The sequence below is a fragment of the Accipiter gentilis genome, chromosome 28, assembly GCF_929443795.1.
Source record: "Accipiter gentilis chromosome 28, bAccGen1.1, whole genome shotgun sequence".
NCBI classification, from domain to species: domain Eukaryota; kingdom Metazoa; phylum Chordata; class Aves; order Accipitriformes; family Accipitridae; genus Astur; species Astur gentilis.
This window is the reverse complement of record NC_064907.1, coordinates 10,332,996-10,345,445: the sequence shown is the minus strand read 5'-3', so window position 1 is coordinate 10,345,445 and position 12,450 is coordinate 10,332,996. Positions and strand designations below refer to the sequence as shown.

At 41.6% G+C, this 12,450-nt stretch overlaps 2 protein-coding genes across 2 annotated transcripts in view; one reads left to right on the top strand and one right to left on the bottom strand.

Annotated features, from left to right (window-relative positions):
• The window catches only part of GGPS1 (geranylgeranyl diphosphate synthase 1), a 407,079-nt gene that overhangs the window by 251,545 nt on the left and 143,084 nt on the right, over nt 1-12,450 (top strand). The gene's annotated exons all lie outside the window — the stretch shown is intronic.
• NID1 (nidogen 1) overlaps nt 6,572-12,450 on the bottom strand; it is a 45,785-nt gene continuing 39,906 nt past the window's right edge. Inside the window, exons 18-20 of the mRNA XM_049831540.1 lie at nt 11,228-11,351; nt 9,913-10,025; nt 6,572-8,408 (exon numbers count right to left, since the gene is read on the bottom strand). Of these exons, the coding sequence (XP_049687497.1) occupies nt 8,287-8,408; nt 9,913-10,025; nt 11,228-11,351 (359 nt within the window). The 3' untranslated portion in view covers nt 6,572-8,286. The remainder of the gene's footprint in view (nt 8,409-9,912; nt 10,026-11,227; nt 11,352-12,450) is intronic.

Here is a 12,450-nt window from a genome sequence, read left to right as displayed (position 1 = left end):
GCGACACATGACTATTTCCACATTCTCCAAACCCATTATTATATTTCAGATTGCTATATTAGAACAATTATTTTATTTGTATTGGGGCTTGTTAGTATCTGAAGTGACAGAATCTTTAATTTAAATGTGTTTCACAAGGCTTCCTTTCCTGTGACAGCACCAATCCTGACTTCACTTTAACATAATAAGAATTGGTTAGATGCAGGTCCTTCTTGCCCTACTGATCTTTTGAGAAAGTGCTTAGCATGCCCCCTTGCCATTTGCAGCATGTGTATCTTTGCGGAGAAGTCTGAGGGCTGTGCTCCTGAGCTTCATGGTTTAAGACTACCTGGCAGGTAGCAGAGTTGCTGAGCTGATTTCTATGTTAATAATCTTGCTTTTAACCACCTAAAGTTTCAAAATTTTCACATCCCACTAGTGAGCTAGAAGCTGCTGGTATCACTTGATAAGCAGACAGTAATTTGGCACAGAACATCCCTTTACACTGAACGACACAGGTAGCCATCATTGCTCAGTGAACCACATGAAAGGAATGAGGAGCAGACCCAGAAGGGGTCTTACTCATCATAGATATGGCACTGAGAATCTCACACCCCCTTCTGCACACTCGGTCACTGCAAACTCCAAACTTCAGCTGGTGCGTACTCAGCTCGATACAGCTTGACCATGCCGAATGCCCAGACCCCAGCAGAGGTTTAGATGAGACATTTCTTTACCTCTCTCACACCACCCTTCCCAGTGAAGCTCCCTCCAAGCACTTGTGCCCTTCCATACCCAAAAGCCTTTCAGCTGCATTTTGACAGTAAGAGACCTCCCAGTCCTGCCAGTCCTTCTAAAGTTGCAGTATAGTGGATTAATTCACCTCACACAAGGAGAATGAATTCAGCTCTCTTATTTTCCAGGACTTCCATCAGTTCCAGGGCTTTCAGTGGAGAGGGGTAGCACTGCAGCCCCTCCATGCTAGGTCTAAGAATTGAAAACAGGACCAACAAATGGATAAATACCTATTTTGTGTGCTGGAATAGGGCTCCTATAAAACAGAAATGCAAAGAGCCATGAAGAATAACATGCTTTCAGAATGGCCAGCAGAAAAACTGACACCAACCCTCCCCACCTCACCCCAAAGGTAAGCTTAGTGTAAGAAACCAAACAGTCTCTATAGACAGTTCTTCTTAAGAACTGCATTCACTATTGCCCATCCCAAGCATTAAAGTCAAAGCCCTGGTCAGGTACCAAGACAATTACATCCATCTGTTCAGGACTTGTAAAAACATGTCTGGAGTACATGTGTGTCATTCGGGGCCCTCGGGTCAAGAAACATATTCACAAACTGGAGAAGGTCCACTGAAGACCACTAAGATGGCTAGAGGGTTGGAGTACATGGCACATGAGGAAATGGGGTGAAGCAACTGCTGCCATCTTCTACCTGGAGAAAGGACCTAGAGACAAACCCTTTCCATAGATGCACAGGGAAAGGACAAGAAGCAATTGTCACTAGTTGCATCAAAGGAAATTCCCATTGGACTTGAGGACTTCAACCCCAAAGTTGTTCAGTACTGAGACACTGTCCAGGGAGATTGTAGCATCTCCTTCTTTGGAGATTTCAGAAGTTGACTGGACAAGGTCCTGAACAATCTGCTCTCACATGGAAGATGTCCCAGCTTTGAGCAGGGCATTGGACTTGTCACATTCCAGAGGTTCCTTCCAATCTAAATTTCTGTATGGATTTTCTAAGGAGGCATATAGTTAACATAAATTTGGGAAAAAAAATAATATCACGCGTGCTGGTCTTTTTATTTGCCTTTTGGAGTCAAGGTTATGGGGGGTCATGTGTGCAAGAGCTGAGGCTTTAGGAGAAAACATTATTCTTGAAAAAATCTGTGAACAAACTCATACTGTGTGTTCCTTAACTGTTGCACATTTGTTGCTCATTAAAACAATGTCTTAAAGAGTTTTTTACAGAAGAACATGCTTATCCTCCCTTTGTAATTCTTCACTGAAGTAAAAATCAAGCTGAAAAAGAAAAAAATAAAAATTGCATAATTGCAGGAACATACATTTGTCACAGCACTGGAGAACAAAAATGAAGCTAAATTTTCTTGCTCCACTAGCAATAAAATAATGTATCAGAACAAACTTGTAATTTATACAGGTTTTCAGACCCTAATGTCTTCTCTCAGAGGCAGCCAAACTAAGAAACGATCAAGCAAATATGAGTACTGCCAACTTGTACTTGAAAAGTTTGGATTCCAGGGAACACCCAGTGAGGACTGAGCTTTGACAGAGAGCACATAAATCTGTGGCAGCACCCCCGCTGAGAGGAACAATTTCCTCTTCTCTGTCTTAATCAATGGCTAACATTGAAAACATCTTTAATGGTGAAGTCCAGACTCTCAAGTTCATAAAATTAATCAGTAAAATCTACCAGATAGAGGAGTGTTAAGTCACAGACAGCTAGGGTAAAGCACATGAAGACCACAACCGTCTGTCATTGCTGAAAGTTGCTCCTGCCACAACAAAGCATGGATACGTCTATCTGGAGAAGATACATCATGCCAAATTTTTTTGGCCCAGGACCAAATAAATTTTATTTAATTGAAACAAAGGCGGTATCAAACTTCATGTTCTGCCTTATTAGTTGGGTGTAACACAGTACAGGATCTAGCAGACATGCCAGGATTTAGGCTGAAAACAACTGTAAAGCAACACCCATTGGTTCTGCAGGTTAAGATCAGCTAAAAATGTCAGTGTGACATGTCAGCCTGACAGTTGATTTACAAGGCATATAAGCACAGAAACTGATTGCAGCACATCAGTCTTCTACTGTTGTGAAGAAATCAGTGTCGTGGTTGCACTGTCACTTGGGAGCCAAGAGCCTTGAAGGATATTCTGCCTGGATGAGATTTAAATTAGCTGCGCGGTTTGCCATTTCCCCATATGTGTACGTTTGAAAGGACAACAGGCCGCTGAGATAAATGATTAATTACAGTGCAATCACTTACAAATACACGAGATACATCTGCTCAAAGGTTAATAACAAATAAGACAGCCTGTAATACAATGCAAGGGAAAAAAATCTCATGCTTACAAATGCGTCATTGGGGACCTTTGAATTCAAGCTGCTGGATAGGTTTAGCAGCTTGTTAGCAGACTAGTGCTTTGACGCTGTTTGTTATTAAAGAGACCCCTGTGACACACTTGGTATACAGTTAATGGGCACAGCAAGTCATAGCTAGAGGGTCTAGTCCTGGAAGAAGTGGTGCAGGTAGGGATTAGAAATTGTTTGGGGAGTATTAACTTGGGAGAGGAGCTGCACCATGAAATGCCAGCAGTGGCTCACCAGAGTATCGGGGGCTGTCACAGGAATTAGGGAAGTCATGCTCGGCAGCGTGCCTCTCTGGTAGCAAGCTGGATGGACTGTACTGTTACTCTCTTCTGGCTTATCTGCTTAGGTTTCTTATCTGCATAAAGCAGGGAAGAAGGGTGGGAAGAACAAAATGTTATGCTCTTGGATTTTGTCCTCAAATAGAATTCATCTGGGATCCCATAGTTTATCCCACAGTGCCTGAAGAGAGCGCTGTGGTCAGTGGGATATTCTGGTTCTAGTAGGAACGGAGGAGACTGGAAGGGTTTCCAAAATCCACTATAACTCAGCAACTCTGCATCTTAGTCTCCCTCACCCTATCCCCAGCAGCGTACTGCTGAACGAACCTAAGACTACAAAAGCACAGTACTACAACCATCATGATAATTGCTCCCCCCACCTCCCAAACTGCATCCACTGCCATCTTCCTCTTCAGTTGCCTTCCACCACACTTCCCTTTCTCCATAAGCCTACACTCAGCTCCTGGGAAGATTTCCACTGTCATCCCCAATGCTGCTGTACAAGTTATTGGTTCAGATCCACAGTCGCCACTTGGCATGACCAGTCAACATCGGTACAGCAGGCCATTTTCCTCATCTTGAAGGCCCTGCACTACACAGCTCCTCTCTGCGCTTTCTGTTCTAGACACCCCATCGGGTAGGAAACACTGCCTGCCCAGGGTGAGCAACACCACCACAGACGGAATGGACTCTGGTGAGCACTTAAGACAAAGAAGCCAAAGGCTGAAATACACCATCCTGGCTGCTTTTGGGAATGGCAGTCTGTCCCCATTCATCAACTCCAGAATCCTTCTGGAAACAAAAGAAGAGCATTAAGTTACTGCAGCCCCATCTGCTTTGCCACAAAGCAGCAGGGAAGCCCACTCACTGCATTCCACTGGCTGCTGAGCCCTTTGTTAGTCAAGCAAAGCTCCAGAGTCATCAGTACGTACATTTGCAGGACACAATATACTGATCTTTCACCTATTTTACTGACATGCTGTCATAAACTTATTTCTAAAATAAAGGACAGATTTCAAGTGGATTAGAATTTGAAAAAAGGAGGCGATTCAATCACTTAATGAACAAACTGCTCTCAGATCCCCAGCTGGAGACTTGGGCTCTGGAAGTAGTATTTAGTTCTTACAGACAGGCTGAGCAGGGGCCTTCTCGCAACTGTAGTCTCTATGGCCATATGTGTTTCACATCCTGCTTGCTTTTTTTTTTTTTCCCCAGCAAGATCTCCAAGCAATACGCTATGAAATACTACACAAAAAACAGTTTGCATTTAACTATAGGTTAAACTGATGCATTGTGACACAGCCATTGAGGGGCCATTATCCTCTAGTAATCATCTGTCATTCTTAATTATATGCCTGCAAGTTAAAAATCTAATATGTTGTGACAAAACTGTGCAATTGGAGAACTGCGGAGTAAGCAGTTTGCCAACTTGGAACGACACTGGACAGGACACTGAGTTTCAGAAAGCCACACTGGATTTTCACCATAAGGAGGGAGTTCTTTACAGGTTAAAAGTAAGTTGAGGTTCTCATCCAGGTCCTTGCCTGAGCTGTGCCACAGCCACACACCCCATTGATCCTGATCCTGGCCAACTTCCCAGACTGACTGCAGGCCTGCCTCACCACTGTGGACTTGCCTGGCAATCACTGATCCTGGTCACTGTGTCCAGGCCCGATCCTGACCCCAACTCAACTTCTGAACTTGACTTTGGACCTACCCTGTCACTACAGATTTGCTTGGTGGTCTGGCCCCTGGGCTGAACCCAACCACCCTTATCAGCACCGTCTGCCTCACCTGGGGTACGGTGGGACTGGTTCCTTGCTGGTGAAGCCACTGCTTCTGCTGGACTTGTTACCGTGCTCAGTAGCTGGCCTCCTTGCCTTGAGGGAACAGCTTTGCCCTTGCTGCACTCCGACACAGAGCTACAACAGCCGAAGCTAGCTACAAGTATTTGCTGAGAAACAAAATCTGATGTTTGAGCTGTTAAAAAGTTCCTCATTTTTAGTGACTGGAATGCTGAAGGTTGCTTTGAAGTTGTGCAAACTGCCACATTTATACTACTGGCTGAAGCTTCCCCTAATCTAGTGCTAGCTACTGCCAGATATGATACCAGAGTTAACAGAGAGTCAGTCACTCAGTCTAAAAATTCAGGCCATAGTAATACCGTTTCTCTCTTTGCCTGACAGACCACATAGAAACTCATGCATTAACACTAGAAGTTCTGCCGAGGCGTATTTTCCTTGACATCTTTGTCATCGCTTAGCACAGAATTAGCTGACTGGGGTTTAGTAAACTAGTAATTGTCATAATGCACAAAGAGGAATATTGTGTTGGTCCAAATCAATTTTAAAGGATCAGAATAAAAAAAATCAAAGCATACAGTAAAGAATGAACTAAAGGTCCAATTCCCTCCAACTCCATGTGTAGTCCTCAGCATGGATCAACGCCAATCTCCTCCTGTAACTCCACACACCACCCTTTAGATCCCAGTAGCCCTCCTTGCTGCCCCACTGTCTGCTTTTCCAATGGCTCACTTGACAGGCACACTGTTCTCCAGCTGTCTACCTACACAGTACTACAGAGCCTTTTACCATCCCCATTGAGGCACTGACACGCTGTAGGAGTAAAAGTTGAGGAGTTCAAATCTCAGCATCACCGCCTCCAACAGGCCACACTTCACCTGGCTTGCAGCTTTCCTTGCAGCCACAGCACATCTGCAGCCACACAGAGAGCTGGTGTGCTGTGGCACCAGGCAGCAAAGCACCCTGTCACCTAGAAACTCCGTACCAGGGCATCTGTGAGCAGAGGAATAAATTCTGTCCCCCATTTAATCTAGTCCTTGCCCTATATTTCCACTAACATAGAAGTCTGAAATATTGTGTAACTGAATTATGCTTACCTGACAAAGTTAAACAAGAGTTAACAATCAGTAAAAAGTCTGTGTCAAAACAGAGGGAGCTGCATGTTCTGTAAGTGCTCTCACATATTTGTTCTGAATAAAAGTATCCTACTGGTTTCAAAAAACAAAAGTCCCAACAGCAGATTTTCCCCTATAGTGTTGCATCTTAGAAGAGAAGTATCATCACTAGATATAAGAGTTAGCTAAAACCCAGAACTCAACAGGAAAAGAGATTTGAGACACCAGATATCACTTCCTTCTGCAGGCATGACTTTTTTTTATAGAAAATAAAAACCAAAAATTTTTTATTGACTGTACTGTAGATATCTGTACAGAGTGTAAACTTTAATATTTCACCAGATAAGTGAATAATTCTGGAGAAAGAGTTATCAAGCACCTTCATTTCAACACATTTTTGATATTTACAGTAAGACATACCTGATTAAGTGTATGAATAAAATGAATTAAAAGTTATAAAAAGTTATACAAAAAAATCTTTTACATGTTTATATGGTCTGTTATTTTTTGATAAATATACAATTAAAGAGGAAGATGTCACACAGTTAGGACTAAGAATTGGCTCTGTTTAAAACTGTTACTGTAGTGTCTGAAAAGGGAGTGAGGAAATGGGGATATTAGATTACTGTTCTGATCATGACATTGTGAAATGTGTTCTGGCAGAAGGCTCCCAAGCCCTGTTTTTTTCTGCTTCTGCAGACTGGCTTGTGGGTAAGCTTCCTTTCCAATACACAGTGTGGAAGCCAAACTTCACTCCCAGATTTGTACTGCTAATTTGACATAAGAATATGCATTTTGATTTTCCCTCCCCACTCCAAACTTATTGGTGATGATAAAAACATCAACTCTGCTTTGATTTTCAGCATACTTTTTTGCTTTTACTGAACATTGGTACACAAATTGAGCATCACCACCTTTTTTCCTTCAAGCACCAAGACACAGGTGACTTTTCTGGAAATCAGATTTTTAACTGCCATGGTTTCTCATGGTCTACAAAAGGCATGGCATGGTTTGCTGAAGAAGAAAGATGACTAGGATAGGATTCAAAGAACACTTTCAGGCTTACAGAATCAAACATAGAAGTATTATTTTAAAAGCTCTTGGGAAACAAATATGACTGTGTGTCCCTTTAAAACCAAACACCTCCAAATGAATAAACATCCATTCTTCGATGAACTATCAGCAATTGAGATCTATATCAGAAGTTTGTTTAGTGGATTTTAGGAAACTACTCAGGAATTCACCTCAGACTGAAATAGAATAAATCTCTTAAAATCCAACAAAAACTTCAAATACATCCACTAAGCAGTGCTGATTACCTAAAAAGAATCACGTGCTGTGGGAAAGGAACACATGACTCAGGGTGAGAACTACCTTCACAGCACATGGATAAAGTATTTCCATAATCTCAAAAGTTGAGATTCAAGTTTTGGAAGTAGAAGGACTGGTAGTGGGAAGGAATGCAATTAGGCATTAAATGTCATATTACGGGGTGTTCTCACCCACATCTATTCATCCTTGAAACCCTTTGGTTGTTTCTCAGCTAGAGATATGGTCCAGCTGCATATATGATGGGCTAAGCATGCCACTATGCAGGTAACTGCTGCATGGTCTGAGGTACAACCCACTCTCAGGATTTGAGTCATGCCATCCCTTTACTGTTTGGTATTTGTTACTTCAAATTTGCCAAGAGATATTTCCTCCTAGCCCAGCACAGGTGCACCTAAGGCCTCCACATTTACCTTTAAAAGCAAGGAAATAATACTACAAGGAACAACATGTAGTTGGACCCAACCTGGCCAGTTCTGTCTTGCCTAACTGCTACAAAACAGTCATTGCATGTGTGTGCGTCTGCATACGTGCATTGTGGCTTGCTGTCAGCAGCATGGAGCGCTTATCTTTAGGGTCTGATTGTGTTGATAGGAGTGAATTTTTTACAGCACATTTTCAAAAGGTGTCTGCTGCTCTAAAGCTTATTTTAATGCTCAGTTTCTTTCTATACAATCCACTCCAACTGTGTTGTCAGGGCAGCGGCAAGAACGGCCTCCTGGGGTAGCCAAGCAGAGGTGAGTACAACCGCCATTATTCACTGTACAGTAGTTATGTCCTGGGAAAGAAGAGAGGTGTAAAACGTTAAAGAAAAGCAAAAGAGCCATAAAACCCACATAGATACAAAAAAAAAAGTGCAGATTTCATGACTACACTAGAGAAACAAGCCATAACAAAATTGAGAGTGAAACAAAACTGCTTTGGGGAGATGGGAGTCATCATATCCCTTGTGTCAGCTTCTGATACTCACCTCAAAGAAAGACCCAGATACTGGGACAGAGCAGGAGGCAACATGAAAAGAACAGGCTGTTCCTGAAATTCCCTTCATAAATTGGCCAAGTGGTCACAGACATTAGAACCAAGAGACAGTGAGTGAGGAAATACAGAAAGCGCAACACGGAGGCAAAGTCCAAAACGCTACAGAACATCATCCCTGGATACCACCCACTACAAAAACATAGAGGAATGACCCATGAAAACAAAAAAAATCATGTGGGTGGGGAGGAGTGCCTTAATGTTGGAGGGTAAAATGAAAGAGAAGACAGTGCCAGGAGCAGTGGATCTGAGGGGAAAGGCATCTATCAGAAAAAAAGAAAAACACTTGCAACAGACATATGATGAGAAAAAATGATACCAAGGTTCTGAATATTATTAACACAAGCATTTACTCAGCACACAATGATGTTTTGTTTTACACTGCCTACCAAAATGGAACTGTGAATTAACTAGAAATAACAACGTAACTGATTTTTTAATTATGACATTTATATGCATTTTTAAGCTCTGAACTAAGCTTTCAATTAAATAAAATTATGTTTTTTACTATATATAGTGAATAATTTGAAGATAAACTATCTCAGGTGTTTTTTAAGCCTAAAGTAAAAACACCAAAACTATCATTCCAGCCACGTTGTAATAATAAAAAAAGTGAACTCTTCTCCTAGCTGTGATTTGCTAAGAACAACATAACTGAACAGTGATATTGCTTCCCAAAGAATAAATTGTTATTTCAATATCAACTTCCTCTCTTCTGAGCTTCACAAGGGGCTTTTCAATAATGTATCTGAAAAACTTAACAATCAACGGAGCAGAAAGACTAGCCCAGCCACTCTACTACCTGCTGTTTTCTGAACGTTCCCTTTTTAAAAACACTGGATCTCATTAAGGACATGTGGAAAACCATGGTATTTCTGCAGTTTAAACTTAAAAATAAGTAAATAAGGCCTTAGCCATGAATACAGCATTCCATTTAGACAATGACAACATAGCAGCTTTTGCCATGTCAGATCCTCATCTTGATCATATACTTGTCCTTTCATAATGGATAGGACAGGCCCCTTCTTCCCTCCTTATTCTGGTTTCATATGGCAACCACAACAACCGCTTTTATGAAAAAAAATTTAGGTGGCTTTTAATTTCTTAGTAAATGGAAATCTAAACATTAACCAGTTCTTCAGTAATACCTAGATCAGTTGGCAGCCTGTTAATGGGAGCTGCTACTAAGTTCATTTATATGCTAAGGTGTTGCACAGCTGTAAAAACTTGAGAATCGTCTGGATTACCTCCTGGGCACTGAGCAAAGGCTGTAGTGATTCCATAGAGACGGGAGCGCTTGTGAGGCTGGAAGTTATCCTTTTCTATTGAAATCGTGCGATCCACTGCTACAACAGCATCCCTGCATATGCAGAAGAGAACATACAGAAGTAAGATGAAGGTGGAGGTACAGGGGAAACCAAACCAAACCAGCCAACCAACCGAAAAACCAACCACCTCCCCGCCCCCCCCCCCCCCCCCCAAAAGGGAAGAAATCTGAATTCACTTCTTTTTTACAATCAGGAAGTGACACCAGAAGCAAAATCCTCCAAGACCTCATCTTTGCTAGCCAACTCAGATATGTCATAACCTTCATTCTAGGCAGCTAACAAATTTAGCAGGGAGCCACCTTACTAATTTTGAAGGTACTTCAAACACAGGACAATGTCCCTCTACAGGAGCACATCTGTTAGTAGTTTTGACACATTCTCCATATTCTGCCCCTCTGACATTTTCTGTGGTATAGCTGACATTGCAGCTATTATGCATAATGATTATGTACAATGTTGTATTTCAGGTGAAGCCTGATATCCAGAAGGCATACAGCTAGTCATAAGCAATCTTTTCTTCCTAAAAATAAAAGGGCAGTCAACTGAGAGACTTGTAACACACTGTTTCCCATTTATACAAGCCTATTCTAGAATAGCACTTCCCAGCTGTTAGGTTCTAGCTTGGAAATCCTTACACACATTAATAGCTCTTCCTGTTGCAATTGATGGAGTAATTTGTGTAAGAGTTTGCAGATACAACCCACACAACCATTTATGTCAAGGAAAAATAAAAATTTAAAAATGCGTGGACTGGATATTTTTATGGAAAATATAGTAATCTCTGAAGTCTTGATCATATGTCAAAGTTTTAGATCACTTGCAACAAAGAAAGTGTCATCAAGACAAAAAATGGTTTTTTCTTATTTGTGGTTGAACGTTCAGATAATATAGGGCACAGAAAGCCACGAGTGGCTAATTTCTGCCCTCTACAATGCAGCAAGTACAGCCATAAGGGAAACATGTTAACTCCCACTCCTTTCCCAAAAATGTTCAGTGTTAAAAGCATTTTCTTAGAGGACAACTCACTATGCTGAAAATGAAAACTCAGTTAACTGGCAATATCAGCAGGTCAACTCTACAGAGATCCACTCCACCCTGCATCAGCTATTGCCAGGAAAGCAAAAAAAAGAAATGCGTGAGAGGTCAGACATGAGAAATGCAGTATATACTTCAGTTTCTACCACGGAAAAGAACAGATTAAAGCACTCCATAATTTCTTTAGCAGATAACATACCTTCTCCAGTCTGTGTAGTATAAATTCTTCCCATAGCTTGTAACACTAAAAGGGTACTGAATTCCTTCAACAATCTTTCGTCGACTAAGCTGATTAGGGTTCATGCATTCCAGCCTCTTGGTACCTGGGTGTAGTGAAACAATTAAGCCTTTGAATCAGAGCAAGAGAGCTCTCATGGGGGATGAAGGACAAGTATAAGTATGCAAGCATGAACAGAGTAAAACTTTCTGTAAGTCTTTCAGTATGCTGCTTAGCCAAAGCCCTCCCCATGCCACATCTCCGTACGTGCCGAAGATTGGATGGAAAAGTACTTTGGTGCTTATGCTAATCAGCACACCAGCTAACTTATAGGAACACAGATGCCTAGTGCAGCCATAGAGATTGCTCACAAGCTGAGATTCCTGCTATAGATACCCGCATCCTCAGGCTGGTGTGCAAGCTGACAGAAGGTCTCCTCCATTCTGGAGGGCTACTTCAACCACTAACCAGATCCACCTCCTCTGGAAGGCAGTTTTGCAAAGTCATTTTGTTGAGCATGTTCCAAACTGCTTGCTGGGTTGGGCCATGAAGGCAAGTCTGTGGGAAGAACATCTAACTTGTAGATGCAAATGTAGTGTAAAAACGTCTAGCTGTAAAGCTACAACACACTTTGGGAACACTGCTAGTGAATGTAAACACCTATAGGTTTCTCTTAAGTAGTGGGTTTCAAAATGAGGGAAAAAGGAAAAGAGACAAATGTGAGAACAAGAGAGGGAGAGAGAAAAAGAAAAGAAAGATAGCACAAGGAGATATATTTGTAGGTTGAGAAAGTGTCTTACAGTGAAAAAGAGAGATCAATCTTTTTATTTTATCAAAAACTCAAAAGGTCACTTGAAGTGTAAAAGCACTTCCACAGGAGATCATCTCTGGCAGAGTCTACAGGGAGAAAGACAGCAAGATGGAAAAAAAATAAAAAGAATTCAAATGAGAATTAAAAGCACACTTTTTTTTACTGGTAAGACAATGGCACAAAACTAACAATGGGTCAGTGGCAGAACCTTCGTCTCTTGATCTTTAATTCTAGTGTGAATTGCTTTTTCAAGACTTGCTTCAGTCAAATATGAGCCAGACTTTGCCTAAAGTTACATGTCTTAGAACAATAGCGCCAGATTAGATTAATCAGTGTTTTTTCCTGGTCTTAACTCACAACTTCTTCTACAAAGGCCTAAGCACTACCTAAAGAG